This window comes from Taurulus bubalis (assembly GCF_910589615.1).
Source record: "Taurulus bubalis genome assembly, chromosome: 18".
Classification (NCBI taxonomy): domain Eukaryota; kingdom Metazoa; phylum Chordata; class Actinopteri; order Perciformes; family Cottidae; genus Taurulus; species Taurulus bubalis.
In genome coordinates, this window is record NC_136606.1 from 5,213,247 (window position 1) to 5,225,846 (window position 12,600).

Below are 12,600 nucleotides of genomic sequence, written 5' to 3' on the forward strand. Positions count from 1 at the left end.
TTGTTGTTTAATCAGCGAGACCAAAGTCTGTTTACCTTCTGTTCAGGTTAACCAAAAAACGACTAAAGAAAGAACAATTTTGTCTACTTATCTAAATTTAATAAAGGGTAGAAATTGCCGTACGCACCCAAAGCTGGTCGTCCATCCCCGGAGGGTTCTTCTTGACGAAGGCTCCATAGTAGGTCGCTATGTTCCTGTGGTGGCTGTACTTTTTCAACATGTTGATCTCTGCTTTAATCTCCTCCTCCTCATCCTAAAACACACAAACACACACAATGCAAATATAAAAACAATTCTGTGTTTACTGAAATGTAAAAAAAAGAAAGAAAACTTCTGCATCAAGTGCCCTCAATCCCAAAGGTGTGTGTGAGCATGTGCAGATTTAATACAACGGTGTGTGTGTGTGTGTGTGTGTGTGTGTGTGTGTGTGTGTGTGTGTGTTACTTACTCCTGTGACGTCCATGACCTTGATGGCAGCCAGCTGTCCTGTTTTGACATGGCGACCCTGAAAGAGAAAAAGGACACAATGAAAAAGATGCATAAATGGATCAAATAAAACAATTCAATCACTATGTGTGTGTGTGTGTGTGTGTGTGTGTGTGTGTGTGTGTGTGTGTGTGTGTGTGTTGGTTTGTACATTTTGCACTTTAAGAGGAGACACCTGATGAATCGGGTTAAATAACTAACTCATAGATATCATGAAACTTCACCAGTTCATTACTGACATTAAGAGGAGGATTTACTGTATAACAAGTTTTATAAAATGTTATGTTTAAATATGCAAATGAGGCATAATCTAACGGTAACTTCTGGTTAATATAAAGAAGAAGAATTAAAGTGTTTATTTGATCTCTTGGTCATAATGTTTAATTGTAATGTTTTTAGAGGTCTGAAACCACAATTTCACATGAAAAAAAGCCTAAATAAATGATATATTTTTAATGTAGTTATCATGTAGGGTCCCTTGTGTTGGGAACCACCGCGGCTCCTCCTCCAAATCAAAGTCAGTATCACAGCTGTTAAAGCGAGAAAGTGGAAATTTATACTCCTCACCAGGAATCAGTCCACCACACACACACACACCATCTCCTCATGGTAACCTAGCAACAGGCCTGGCAGGTTGTTTAGTGAGGGCAACGAATGGGGGGTTGGAAGAGGCAAAGTGATGGCAGTGTGTGTGTGTGTGTAGGGAGGCCATGATATTTCACACTCTGGGTCACTTTCACATGTGAGTTGCTCACACACACACACACACACACACACACACACACACACACACACACACACACACACACACACACACACACACAGTCCTGGTTACTCAGTGTTGCATCAGACACTGAATGTATCTGACGGGCCGAAAACCACCACCGATTCTCGGGAAAAAAAAAAGTCTCTTGTTCTGTTTTTTTTCCACATCTTTCTGTCTGTGTCTCTTTGTGCGTCTCTCGTCTTTGTTGTTTTATATCACAACGTTGACTTTCTCTCTTTCTCGTGTTGCAGCAGCAGCCGTGCTGACGTGAGAGGAGACTGTCGGCCGCCGGTTACATTTATACAGACAGACGAAGTCAAAAGGAAGCAGAGCAACCAGAGTTAACCTCTGGCAGTCCTTCAGTCCGAGTGACTCACAGAAATAAGTATACATACTTATATTTATACGGCACAGCGACCTGTCAATCACCTTGTAGCCCCGCCCTAAAGCGTACCCTGCTTTATGGTCTGTTTGACTCTAAATTACCATAATTTACGAAATGAACATCATGCTGTATTGAAGAAGATTGAAACTAGAGATTGAGACATAAACTCATGTTTACAATGTTTAATGGGGGAGTTTTGATAGATTGTTAATATTAAGCAATAAAAGTGTTGATTTTTTTAGATTGAATAAGTTGTCCGTCGTATATTCTCTTTTGCATATTCACCATTGCTCCTTAATAAAGCTAAAGTATCACTCAAATAATCGATCGCTGCAGCCCTAGTGGGGAGGTAAACCAGTTAAACCACTGGCCGGAGATTGAAACAAGCCATAGAATATAGATACGCTCCGGTGTGACTGAGCTGTTTCCAGAGTGAGAAGTCTTTCCGTGCACCAGATTTCTGGGGATTTACTCAAAAGTTATCATTCAGAAACCTGCTTCCTTGAACCTGAGGTTAAGTGTGTGAAGCTTGCAGGGCGTCTGCAGGACGACCGGCCGCGATGAGGCAATAAAAGTGGAGCCAGATAAAAAAAAAAAAAAGCAGAGATGAGAGGAAGAGATATCGTCTTCACAGAGGCTCTTTGTTTTGCTATCTCTCTTCCGTCCGACACTGACGGCCGGCCAAACAATCTCCCAAAGGCGACACCGAGCTCCCGGTGTGTGAGAGATTAAGACAGAATCAAGATGGCACGAGGAAGCTGTATTAAATCCACACAAACACATGCAGGCTGGGAGGCTGGAGGAGGGAGGAGATAAAGATAGCGACAGAGTGAGAACAGAGGGAGGTGGCAGGTGAGGAGGAGGATGGTATGGGGACTTTCAAAAGGCAGCCTAAAGCGTAAAAACACACCTCGCGTTCAGACAAGCCTCACATTCTTAACCCGAAACACAAGCCTCAACACATGAGGACAGAGACAGACACAGACAACATGCAAGTTTATATCCCAGCTCTCTGACAATTAAAAGCACATGGAAACCAGTTCTCGTCGATACGTCACTGACCACGTTTACATGCACCAAATATTCCAGTTTTTGCCTGAAAATTAATTTGACACAATATTCCCGTTTACATGCAGCTGTGCATCTTCTGATTTAACGTCAAAGCGGCCCCAAGATGCATCCTGATCAACGGGGGCCTGTGAACCCCACGTTGCCGTCATTCTCATCTGTGTTTGACCGGGCGGCAACCTGCATTCTCTCTAATGACCACCAGGGGGCGAATCCTCTGGTTGTATAGAAGTCTATGCTTCATGACTTAAAACCTGCATTCTCTCTACTGACCACCAGGGGGCGGATCCTCTGGTTGTATAGAAGTATATGCTTCATGACTTAAAACCTGCATTCTCTCTACTGACCACCAGGGGGCGGATCCTCTGGTTGTATAGAAGTATATGCTTCATGTGTTAACGCTGCATTCTCTCTAATGACCAGCAGGGGGCGACTCCTCTGGTTGTATAGAAGTCTATGCGTCATGTGTTAAAGCTGCAGTCTCTCTACTGACCAGCAGGCGGCAACTCTTCTGGTTGTATAGAAGTCTATGCTATATGAAGATGTAGCTGTAGATGCTGTTGCTCTGAAACTATGAGAATCATTCTGATTTAAAGTAGAGTATCACACAAGATATTCCCACACAATTTGCGTCTGTGAAAGAATAAAGTCTAGAAAATGATGATTCATTCTGTGCAATTTTTGTGTTCGAAGTCAAACTTCATTCGCAGCAAAGAATCCCAGGTTTCCTAGCAAGAGAGTGACATAATTCTACCAGGAAGTAAAATTGTGAAGAACAAAAAAAAAATGCAAAAAACATAAACAAAAGGCTGTGACATCACAACGTCAGAAATAAACTTGAGTCAGCTCAGTTTTTATAGTCGAGGTTTGTGCACGTCACGTGTTTTCATCCGATCCAGAAGAAAAGCCTTCCAGCTGCCAGGAATGCGATGAAAGTGAGACATGAATGAGGAAGGAGGCGTCGCTGCAGGGCTTTCAAAACCAGATCTGTGCTCACAGGCAACGACGCCGAAACGCCTCCGGCACCAGCGATCAATTTAGAGTTCAGTGTGGACAAATAAAAACCAGAAGCATTCTTCCAGCACACAACGAGCATGAATCCAATGTCCAAAAACAGATTAATTTAACCCATGAACTACGTCTGATGAATTGGGTTCAGAACGAGGGAGATGTTCCCTTAAAGCTCGCAGGTTGCAGCGGCATCTCTGCGTTTCAATCAATAGAACAAATTGAACTCCATGTTTGCAAACGATTTACTGATTTGATCAAACAAAAAACTAAAACTCAGCCAGTAAATGCTGCCTCCTGATTGGCCAGAACTTGTATCAGAGTTTTTACACACCTGAAATATGAGATCAAATTAAATGAGTGCGGTGAAAAAGGTCAGAGGTTGGTCTCACCCAGCGCTACGTATTTAACTTCACTTAACTACGTTTTTCACAATCTTTTTCTAAACCTAAGTATTTCACGATCTTTTCCTACACCTAACTAAATATTTTACGATCTTTTCCGAAACCTAACTGAGTAGTTTTGTTCCCTAAACCTAACTGAGTAGTTTTGTTCCCTAAACCTAACTGAGTTGTTTCCTGTGAAGATGGAACTTTATTTTGAAAAGACAGTCTTCATGTAACGAGGATTTAGTAAGAAAACGCACGAAAAATTATCTTACTCTCATTGCCATTCTTTTTTGCACTGTCAGCATTACTTTTCATACACTCCATTTTTATGACTATTGTTTACAAATGTTTCTGCTGTGGATTAACAGTAAAGCAGCTTAATCCCCTCAGTGAAATGTATTTTACATGCTCTCCAGGAAGTCTTCCGACATCATTCAGATATTCTTGTTTTTATTGCTCTCTCAATATCTGTAAGTGTGAACGATAACTAAACCTGGAAAGCTGGAAGAGGAGGAGGAGGAGGAGGAGGAGGAGGAGGAGGAGGAGGTGGAGGAGGAGGAGGAGGAGGCAGCCTTGAGGGGAGAAAAAACGATTTGGAAGCAGCTGGAAAATGTTGCCGTATCGGATGAGTGAAAACTATCCAGAGATTTCAGAGATGGGAAGCAACTGAGTGCTTGAAGTTTTCCTCCCTCTATTTCAGGTGTAACTATTGCGTAATACATCCAATACATACGACTCCAGCAGCTCCAGAAGAAGTTCCTAGGTGGCACACAGACATGTAATTGCAATGTCTGATTGAGTTTCCTGGAACAAAATGATGTAATTTGGCACTAATTATAGGCAAAATGGAGACAATAATTAATTAATTCCAATTAAGTCTTCCTCTGAGTGCACAGTAAGTCAGCTGTCTTCTGTTTCTTTCTGGACTCGCTATATTAGGGTTTTCTAAACCATCGTGACCAATAGTTGTTATCTTTAAATTGTGTAAAATGTGTGCGTAAATGAACATTTCCTGACAATTTTACTGCCATTTCCGTTTCACCTTACATCATCTTGCACAGGTAAAACAGCCATATAGAGGAATATACACCTTTGTTTTATGCATGTGTTATTGACAAAATACACATGTTAAATATTTTACGGTTTGCAGAAGAAATTTAAAAAAATAAAACATTTTTACAATTTCTAGTAGGAATATTTATTTTGTATTCCTTAAAACACCCTGCATAGATTCAAAGCATATACAACTATTGAAAACAACAAAATAAAATCAACAGATATTTCAATCGTTATAATTTGCTCTCCTCAAAGCCACAAGATTCCCATTGAGAAAAACACCACTTTTATCTCGCTGACTGGAAGACACACTTCATTCAAACTAGTCAATAACAAAATGAAACTCACGTCAGTCTCTCCACTTTTCCAACAAACATCAAAGTCAACTCCTTAATTCCAGCTGTTGTGTTCCTCAAAGCCACCAGACTCCATTGACAAAAACGGTATTTTTACCTCAGCGATTAGTAAAACACACTCAAACTCATCAAAAGCTTTCTAAGTTTCTTTGTTTCTGTGATTCCGCTGTTCCAACAATCAGCAACTCTGGTTTGGTCCAAATTAAAGCCTCAGTTCACAGAATTAGGCGTGAAAATATCCAGAAACGCATCGTGCACAAAGGATTGTGGGTGTTTTTAGGCGCACACATCCTCTGAACTAAGGATCCTCGACAGTTTCTCCGCTCTTTGATGAAATAAAGGTATAAATGTTCTGACTATAATCGATACTCAAACGCTAACTCAAGTGTTTTTACAGTATTGATCCGCCCACTTTAGCAGAATCTTTCACCGTGTGTTAGTTCTTCCAGGGAGTGTTATTATTTTAGATCTCAATTTACCCATCATGCCCTGCGATCGACCACAGTTTGTTTTCTATCAATCATCTCTCCAGAAGCAGCCGTCACCTTGTTGAAGACGAGGATCAATACTCGTCGAGGTGCCGTGCGTCTCAGAGACACACACACACACACACACACACACACACACACACACACACACACACATCTTGCTCTCTGCTGTGTTGTTACAGTCTGCGTGGGATTCTTCCGCTGACCGACAAAAGGGAGAAAGTCGGTCGTAGCTTCAGTTGTGCTAATTTTAAAGCCGGAAGAGGATAAGTGACGAGTCATCAAATCTCAGATCACATGTTTCGAACACACTCCAAGTTAAAAACATAGCATGTAGTCCCTAAAAATGTCCGTCGTTTCTCCATTAAAAATAAACAAATTAGCGCGCGTTGTAGCTTAAGAATGAGCATCAGCAACATACGACATCTGCAAGTTGCACTTGTTTTATAACGTGTTCTAATCTCACTGAGCCTTTTTTCAGTTGGATAAATAGTTTGAGTTTTGCTGAGAGAATCATGGTCGGTCAAAATGTAAATTTGGCACGAAAAAGCCGGCAAAACTACTGTTTTCCTCCGGCGCTTGGGTACTACACTACCCACAATCCTACCGCGTAACAGCAGCATCTCTGATTGGTGGCGCTGGCTCCACCTATATATTTGTAACGTGATTCAATTATTATATATTTATAACGTACACGGCCCTTTTTTCCCCCCGTTTGCTGCTTTGAATTAAAATGTTTTAATGCTCACGATTCATCTAGTTAGTTCCATACTTCACCTCATTACCATCAAATGTGACATTTAAGATTCTCCTCTTTTGATTTTTCAAAGACCCACAACCTCTCATTTATAACGCTGAGAAATTATGTTTTTGTTATTAAAAAGATTCCTCCCTCATTATGATCTTGTTGATCTTGTTGAGGCCGCACAGATTATTAGGTCTTACCTTGTAGACCTGCCCATAGGTGCCATTTCCAACCAGTTCGACCAGCTCAAAGATACCAGCTGGGTCCTGAGAGAGAGATGAGGAAGAGGAGGAGGAGGAGGGGACAAAAAAAACAACAAGACAAAGTCAGTCAGGAGAACATAAACTGGATTCAACTGAACACAGGATGGATTTAGGAATGTGTGTGAGGAATTTGACCTTCACTCACTCACTCTCTCACACACACACACACACACACACACGCTGCATACCTGTGGTATTAGCCTTTGAAAAGCGTCTCTCTCTATCACCACACTGTCATTATTCCCTCAATGAGGAACACATGAGATGTGAGAAACCGTCCGTGTGTGAATCCACGCGTTCAGCAGGATTATGACCGAGTTACAGTCGACTTCCTGCAGCGATCTGAGTTCTGAAAACCTTTAAAAGAGAAACCCCGACTGCTACTTTGTGACCATGTGCGCGCCAAAGACTGCAGACGGGAAGGTTTGACGGATTTCACGAAGAGATAAGTCCTCAGTCCCCACGAGTGGGTTTCCAGTAGAGGCCTTAAAGTCAAGTTTGACATTTTGGGAAATTCGCGAGAGCTAGATAAGAAGATTGATCTCGTCTGCAAAATGGAGAAGAAAAAAAACAAAAAAACATTTTGTGGAGTAAATGTATTATTAATATTTACTTTATTTTATTTATACTTTATATAGTTTGCATATAATAGATAGTGCTTTGACAGACAAAACAAAGCAAAATAAACCCTGATAAAACAGTACAATAGATGAAACAATAAAACAAACTAATACTATTTTATTTTATTTAATACAATTTAATAGTGTCATCATTATCACATAGAAGCCAGTCTGTAAAGCCGAGGGGTCAAAAGCACAGATTTAAGTTCCCCTGGTAAACGGTGATGCGGCGTATATGTCTAGGGCTTTTATTGTGAAAGGTAATAGCAGAAGGAGTAAAGCGGGATGCTTTGCCGTTGACTATGTGGCAACAATAAGCGTATTTTCCTCAGTACTTTGGGGCCGTTTGTGTTGTGACGCTCTGCTCACATTAAATATTTGTATTTTCGTGGCACAACAATTTGCCACTGCTCTCTCTCCTCATATTTGTCTGCAGATTTTTTTTTTGCCATCGCATTGCATGATGGGATATTCTGCTCGGTTAGTGACCATCAGTTGTACACTGCTTTTCACGATACATTGTGGGACACTTTCAGTGGTCAAAAACGTTTTTGGGGGGTTATATGTTCTGAACTATTTCCTAGTAACTTATTTATACTTTTCATTTAAACGCAGTTAAAACAGAAATGTTAAGAACTTACATCCCCATCAAACAAATATATATATATATATATATATATATATATATATATATATATATATATATATATTATATTAAGTTAGTGAGCTTTAGAGGTGGTTTAAGTCAATATTTTCAACCTGTAGACAGAGCGAGGCTATAGCGATTTCCCCGTTTCCAGCCTTTATGCTAAGCTAGGCTAACAACGATAGAAAAGACGTACTGATGTGAAACCAAATTTTAAAACGTCTTCAGGAGGTTTTTATTGTTCTTTCATGTCGGCTGTGATTCATTCTGTCTGGAGACGAAGACAATAGATCAATATAGATTTTTATTGTCTTATTTTTTCTAAGCTTTTCTAACGCGATGCTTCAGAAGAAAAATATGTGAATGGAAAAAAGGCTGTTGACAGACGAAAACACACACACACACACACACACACACACACACACACACACACACACACACTCTTATCTTCAGGCTGATTAAAATTCAATAACACAGATTTTGATCTTTAAGCATACCTGTGTGTTTGGTATTAGCGTGTGTGTGTGTCTGTGTGTGTGTGTGTGTGTGTGTGTGTGTGTGTGTGTGTGTGTGTGTGTGTGTGTGTGCGCGCTACAGTTGGAGCCTCCTGAAGGGGATTAGTTTAAAAGGCAGCGATTCTTTTCACTCAAGGTCAAACAGAAGCACATTTAGTCCTGGAAGACCGCACCTCACACACACACACACACACACACACACACACACACACACCTGCACCTGCCTTTAAGACTCACACGCACAACAAAAACACCAGCGAAGAAGAAAGGAGGAAACCGAGAACTGATGCAAAACTGGGCCCACCTGCAGCTTGCTAGCAGCTATATGAGGCGAAAAAGCACACAGGTGCACCAGAGAGCATGAATACAGGCGTGCTTGTGTGTGTGTGTGTGTGTGTGTGTGTGTGTGTGTGTGTGTGTGTGTGTGTGTGTGTGTGTGTGTGAGTAAGAGTCTTTCCAGTATGGGGAAAAGGGATTTTTCTCCTGGATGGCAATAAGACGTGATATCAGATTTCCTTCAGTGACTCATCACTGAACGTTGACGTAGGTCAAAGGTCGTAGTCGGGCTGCAGCTGATGATTATTGTCATTGTCCATTGATCTCACTCACAGAGGAGGAAAGAAACACCGACAGTTAAGGGGAAGTTTATTTTGAAAAGACGAGGGGTAACTTCTCTTGGGACGTCAAACACTCCGCTGTACGAGGACACTTTGAGCGTTTGGCTGAGAGTCACCAGTTAACACGGTCACTCGTTAAACTGGAACACCGGCAGCTCTGAACTCGAGGACGAGTAAACATGTGATCAGGACATCATGGATGCTTCTCTAGGCTCTGGTCTCTGTTCATGTGTAAACTGAACAGTAAACTAAGTTTAGAATAATTTATGGTTTACAGACTTGATTTTTGGGACGGATGGATCCTCGTAAACCAGCTGCTGCAATCAAACAACAAAGTATCTGTATCTGTTAATATGGATCATCAATGATCGGCAAAACGTGATCATTGATCATTTACTCCCCTTTTTCCTTTTTGTGTTTGAGTTTAATGATCCATTACTCCTCTGTAGGCGACCAGACAACGATAAATAAGAGCGGTGATAAAGTTGTCAACATATTGGTGTCAGAAACCAGAGCGACGTAAGGAAGAGGTCACGACCTCTGAGGCTCTCAAGTCTCACGCTGTGAGAAGAGGAGGAGAAGGGTAAATGAGGAAGGTGGGACATGAAACAGGAAGTGTGTTGTGTGTGTGTGCTTGCGACAGGCTTTGCGTCACACTTAAATGCCTCCCTCTGCTTCTTCCTGGGTGACCTAATTTCTAGTCGGGAGGCAAGGATTCTGGTTTTTACAAGAACGTGCACATCTTTTTCTCGGTTCTTCTGCCCGTCTTTGTCCCACATTGTGTTTGTGTGTCTGTCTCTGTAACACACACACACACACACACACACACACACACAGACATTCGGTCCCACCCGGTCGATCATGTCCAGACTTGAGTGTTGCTCTGCAGGTACGACTATGTTGCGTAAGCAGCAGGCGAAGACGAGACAAAAAAAGAGGAACTGTGCAGAATCTCTCTCTCACACACACACACACACACACACACACACACACACACACACACACACAGCTATCTCGTTCATCTTCAGCTGAGCAGTTCAATCCAAATAAGAAACTGTAAGTTAAAATTACCCTGAATGCATCATCACAGTCCAGCTATCATTCACACGCACGCACGCGCACGCACACATTCCAACAGTGTCTCCTTCAATGCACACCTCCCTGTCCTCGCAGGCGCGCACGTGCACGCGCACAAACAGCCACTGCGATGCTGCTGTCGCCACAACATCACGAAATGGCGGAACTCGCTCCTCTTGCAGTTATCATCGCTATTATTCAGTGTGTGTGAAGTGTGTGTGAGAGAGAGAAAGTGAGCGCGTGCGTGTGTGTGCTGTGAATCTGTCAGTGAGCAGGCAGCTTAACATCTGCCCCACATAGTCGGCTGCAGACAGAGCGGCCTCTATTATGCCGTCTGACGCACGCGCACGAGGGCGGGTGCACGCGCGGCATAAGCAGCGGCAGCAGCTGCTCAGGGCCTCATCACATCACGTCCCAATTGTTAAGAAAAAAACATCAACAACAACACAACAACACTAGTGTCGGTGGGAGGCCACATGATCCCACATCCTTTTATCCGACCTGATTTCCCTCAATCACTGGCCGGCCGCCGTGCACGAGCACTACAGCCCCAACACACACACACACACACGCACGCACGCACGCGCACGCACACCACCAGGCAGCAAAGCCAGAGGAAAGCGCAGGGAGACGCATCCTTGCGAGGAGAGGAGGGAAGTGGGTGAGGATGAAGAGAGGAGAGGAAAGGAAGGGAGAAAGGTGGACAGGTGCTCAACTGCCCCGCACGCACGCACTTAGACACAGACACCTCATGCACGTGCACACACACAGAGGTAGGGAGCAATTTACCCGTAGTGCAGACAGGTCAATCTCGTCCAGACTCCGCGCCGGGGAGTCGCTCGCCATGGTGCTCTCGGTAGATACGGGACTCAAGATGGAAGCTTCCTCAACGACCATCGACCGAGAGGACGAACACACACAGACACTCCTCTAAAAGAACAATTAAAAAAAAAAAATCCCCGCCACCACCCACCCTCCTTAGAATAAAAAAAAAAAAAAACACAAATCCTCGATGCTTTTTTTTTTCTTCCCGAGAGGAGAAACGACCGCGCTCCAGGAAGGAGGAGGCGGGGGAGCGGAGGGGAGAAGCCGGAGGAGGAGGCGATGTGCGCGGCTGCTCCAGGTCCCTACATGCTGCTCGGGGCGCTGGATCCGGACCTACATTCCTCCAACCGCGACACCTCGAGCACAGGACGGGACGCGGGGAGGACTGAGCGAGAAGGGGACGAGAGGCGGAGGGGCGGGGGGTGGTGCTGACACACGTGCACGCGCGCAGAGAGAGAGAGAGAGAGAGAGAGATAAAGACGGGCAGGAGCGCACAGCAGCAGCCGAGGCGCACTCAAAGAGGAGCGCGCGCGCACACACACACATGCACAGTCGGTCCGTCCGTCTGTGTGGCGGAACAGCAGCGCGCTTCCCGGGAGTGGCCTGCGAGGAGGCTGCGCTACAGACTGAGACGCCCACAATGACACACACACATGCAAACACACACACTTTTGGAGTGACAGGAGACGTATAGCTACACAACTGTCTGCTCCTGTATGGCGGCTCGTTAGGGACAAAAACTTGAGTGGCGATCAGCTGCAGGTCAAAGTCTCACACCCTTAATGTCACATCAGAGGGACACTTAAACGGTGCTGCAGCTCCAGTTTGTGTACAGAAGCAAACATCTGATTTTCCTAAAATATATATATATATGTATATATATATATATATATACATATATATATATTTATATATTACCACAGAGGTTTTTCTTCTTTTTTTAAACATACAGCTGCTTTCCAGATTCCTCAAAGACTTTTCGAACCATCTGGATTAAGGCAATCTGCTGCACAATAACAAAAAACTTTTTTTTTGTGGTCATTTTGTAAAATCTGAATATCGTTGCATTATATTGCATGAACATATAAACTGTTGGACAACAACAAACATAATTGAATGTGTTCACGCTTGAATTGGATGCAGTACTTTCTCAGCTTGCGTCTGTACCTTTAAGAGATGTCTGTGCCTCAGGTGAAGGAGGTGTTCTTGGACATGGCCCCTCCCACTTTGAGACCCATTATCCAATAGATCTATTTTAAATCCCATTCAAACAGTTATGGAACATCATTA

At 43.2% G+C, this 12,600-nt stretch overlaps 1 protein-coding gene across 3 annotated transcripts in view; it reads right to left on the reverse strand.

The window, feature by feature from the left end:
* LOC306750656 (TRAF2 and NCK-interacting protein kinase-like) overlaps nt 1–11,346 on the reverse strand; it is a 44,641-nt gene extending 33,295 nt beyond the window's left edge. For all 3 annotated transcript variants that reach the window (XM_079234120.1, XM_079234121.1, XM_079234119.1), the window contains exons 1-4: nt 11,275–11,346; nt 6,948–7,013; nt 449–505; nt 128–253 (exon numbers count right to left, since the gene is read on the reverse strand). In XM_079234120.1, coding sequence (XP_079090246.1) covers nt 128–253; nt 449–505; nt 6,948–7,013; nt 11,275–11,331 — 306 coding nt within the window. In that variant the 5' untranslated portion in view covers nt 11,332–11,346. The remainder of the gene's footprint in view (nt 1–127; nt 254–448; nt 506–6,947; nt 7,014–11,274) is intronic.
* Nucleotides 11,347–12,600: the final 1,254 nt, after the last annotated feature.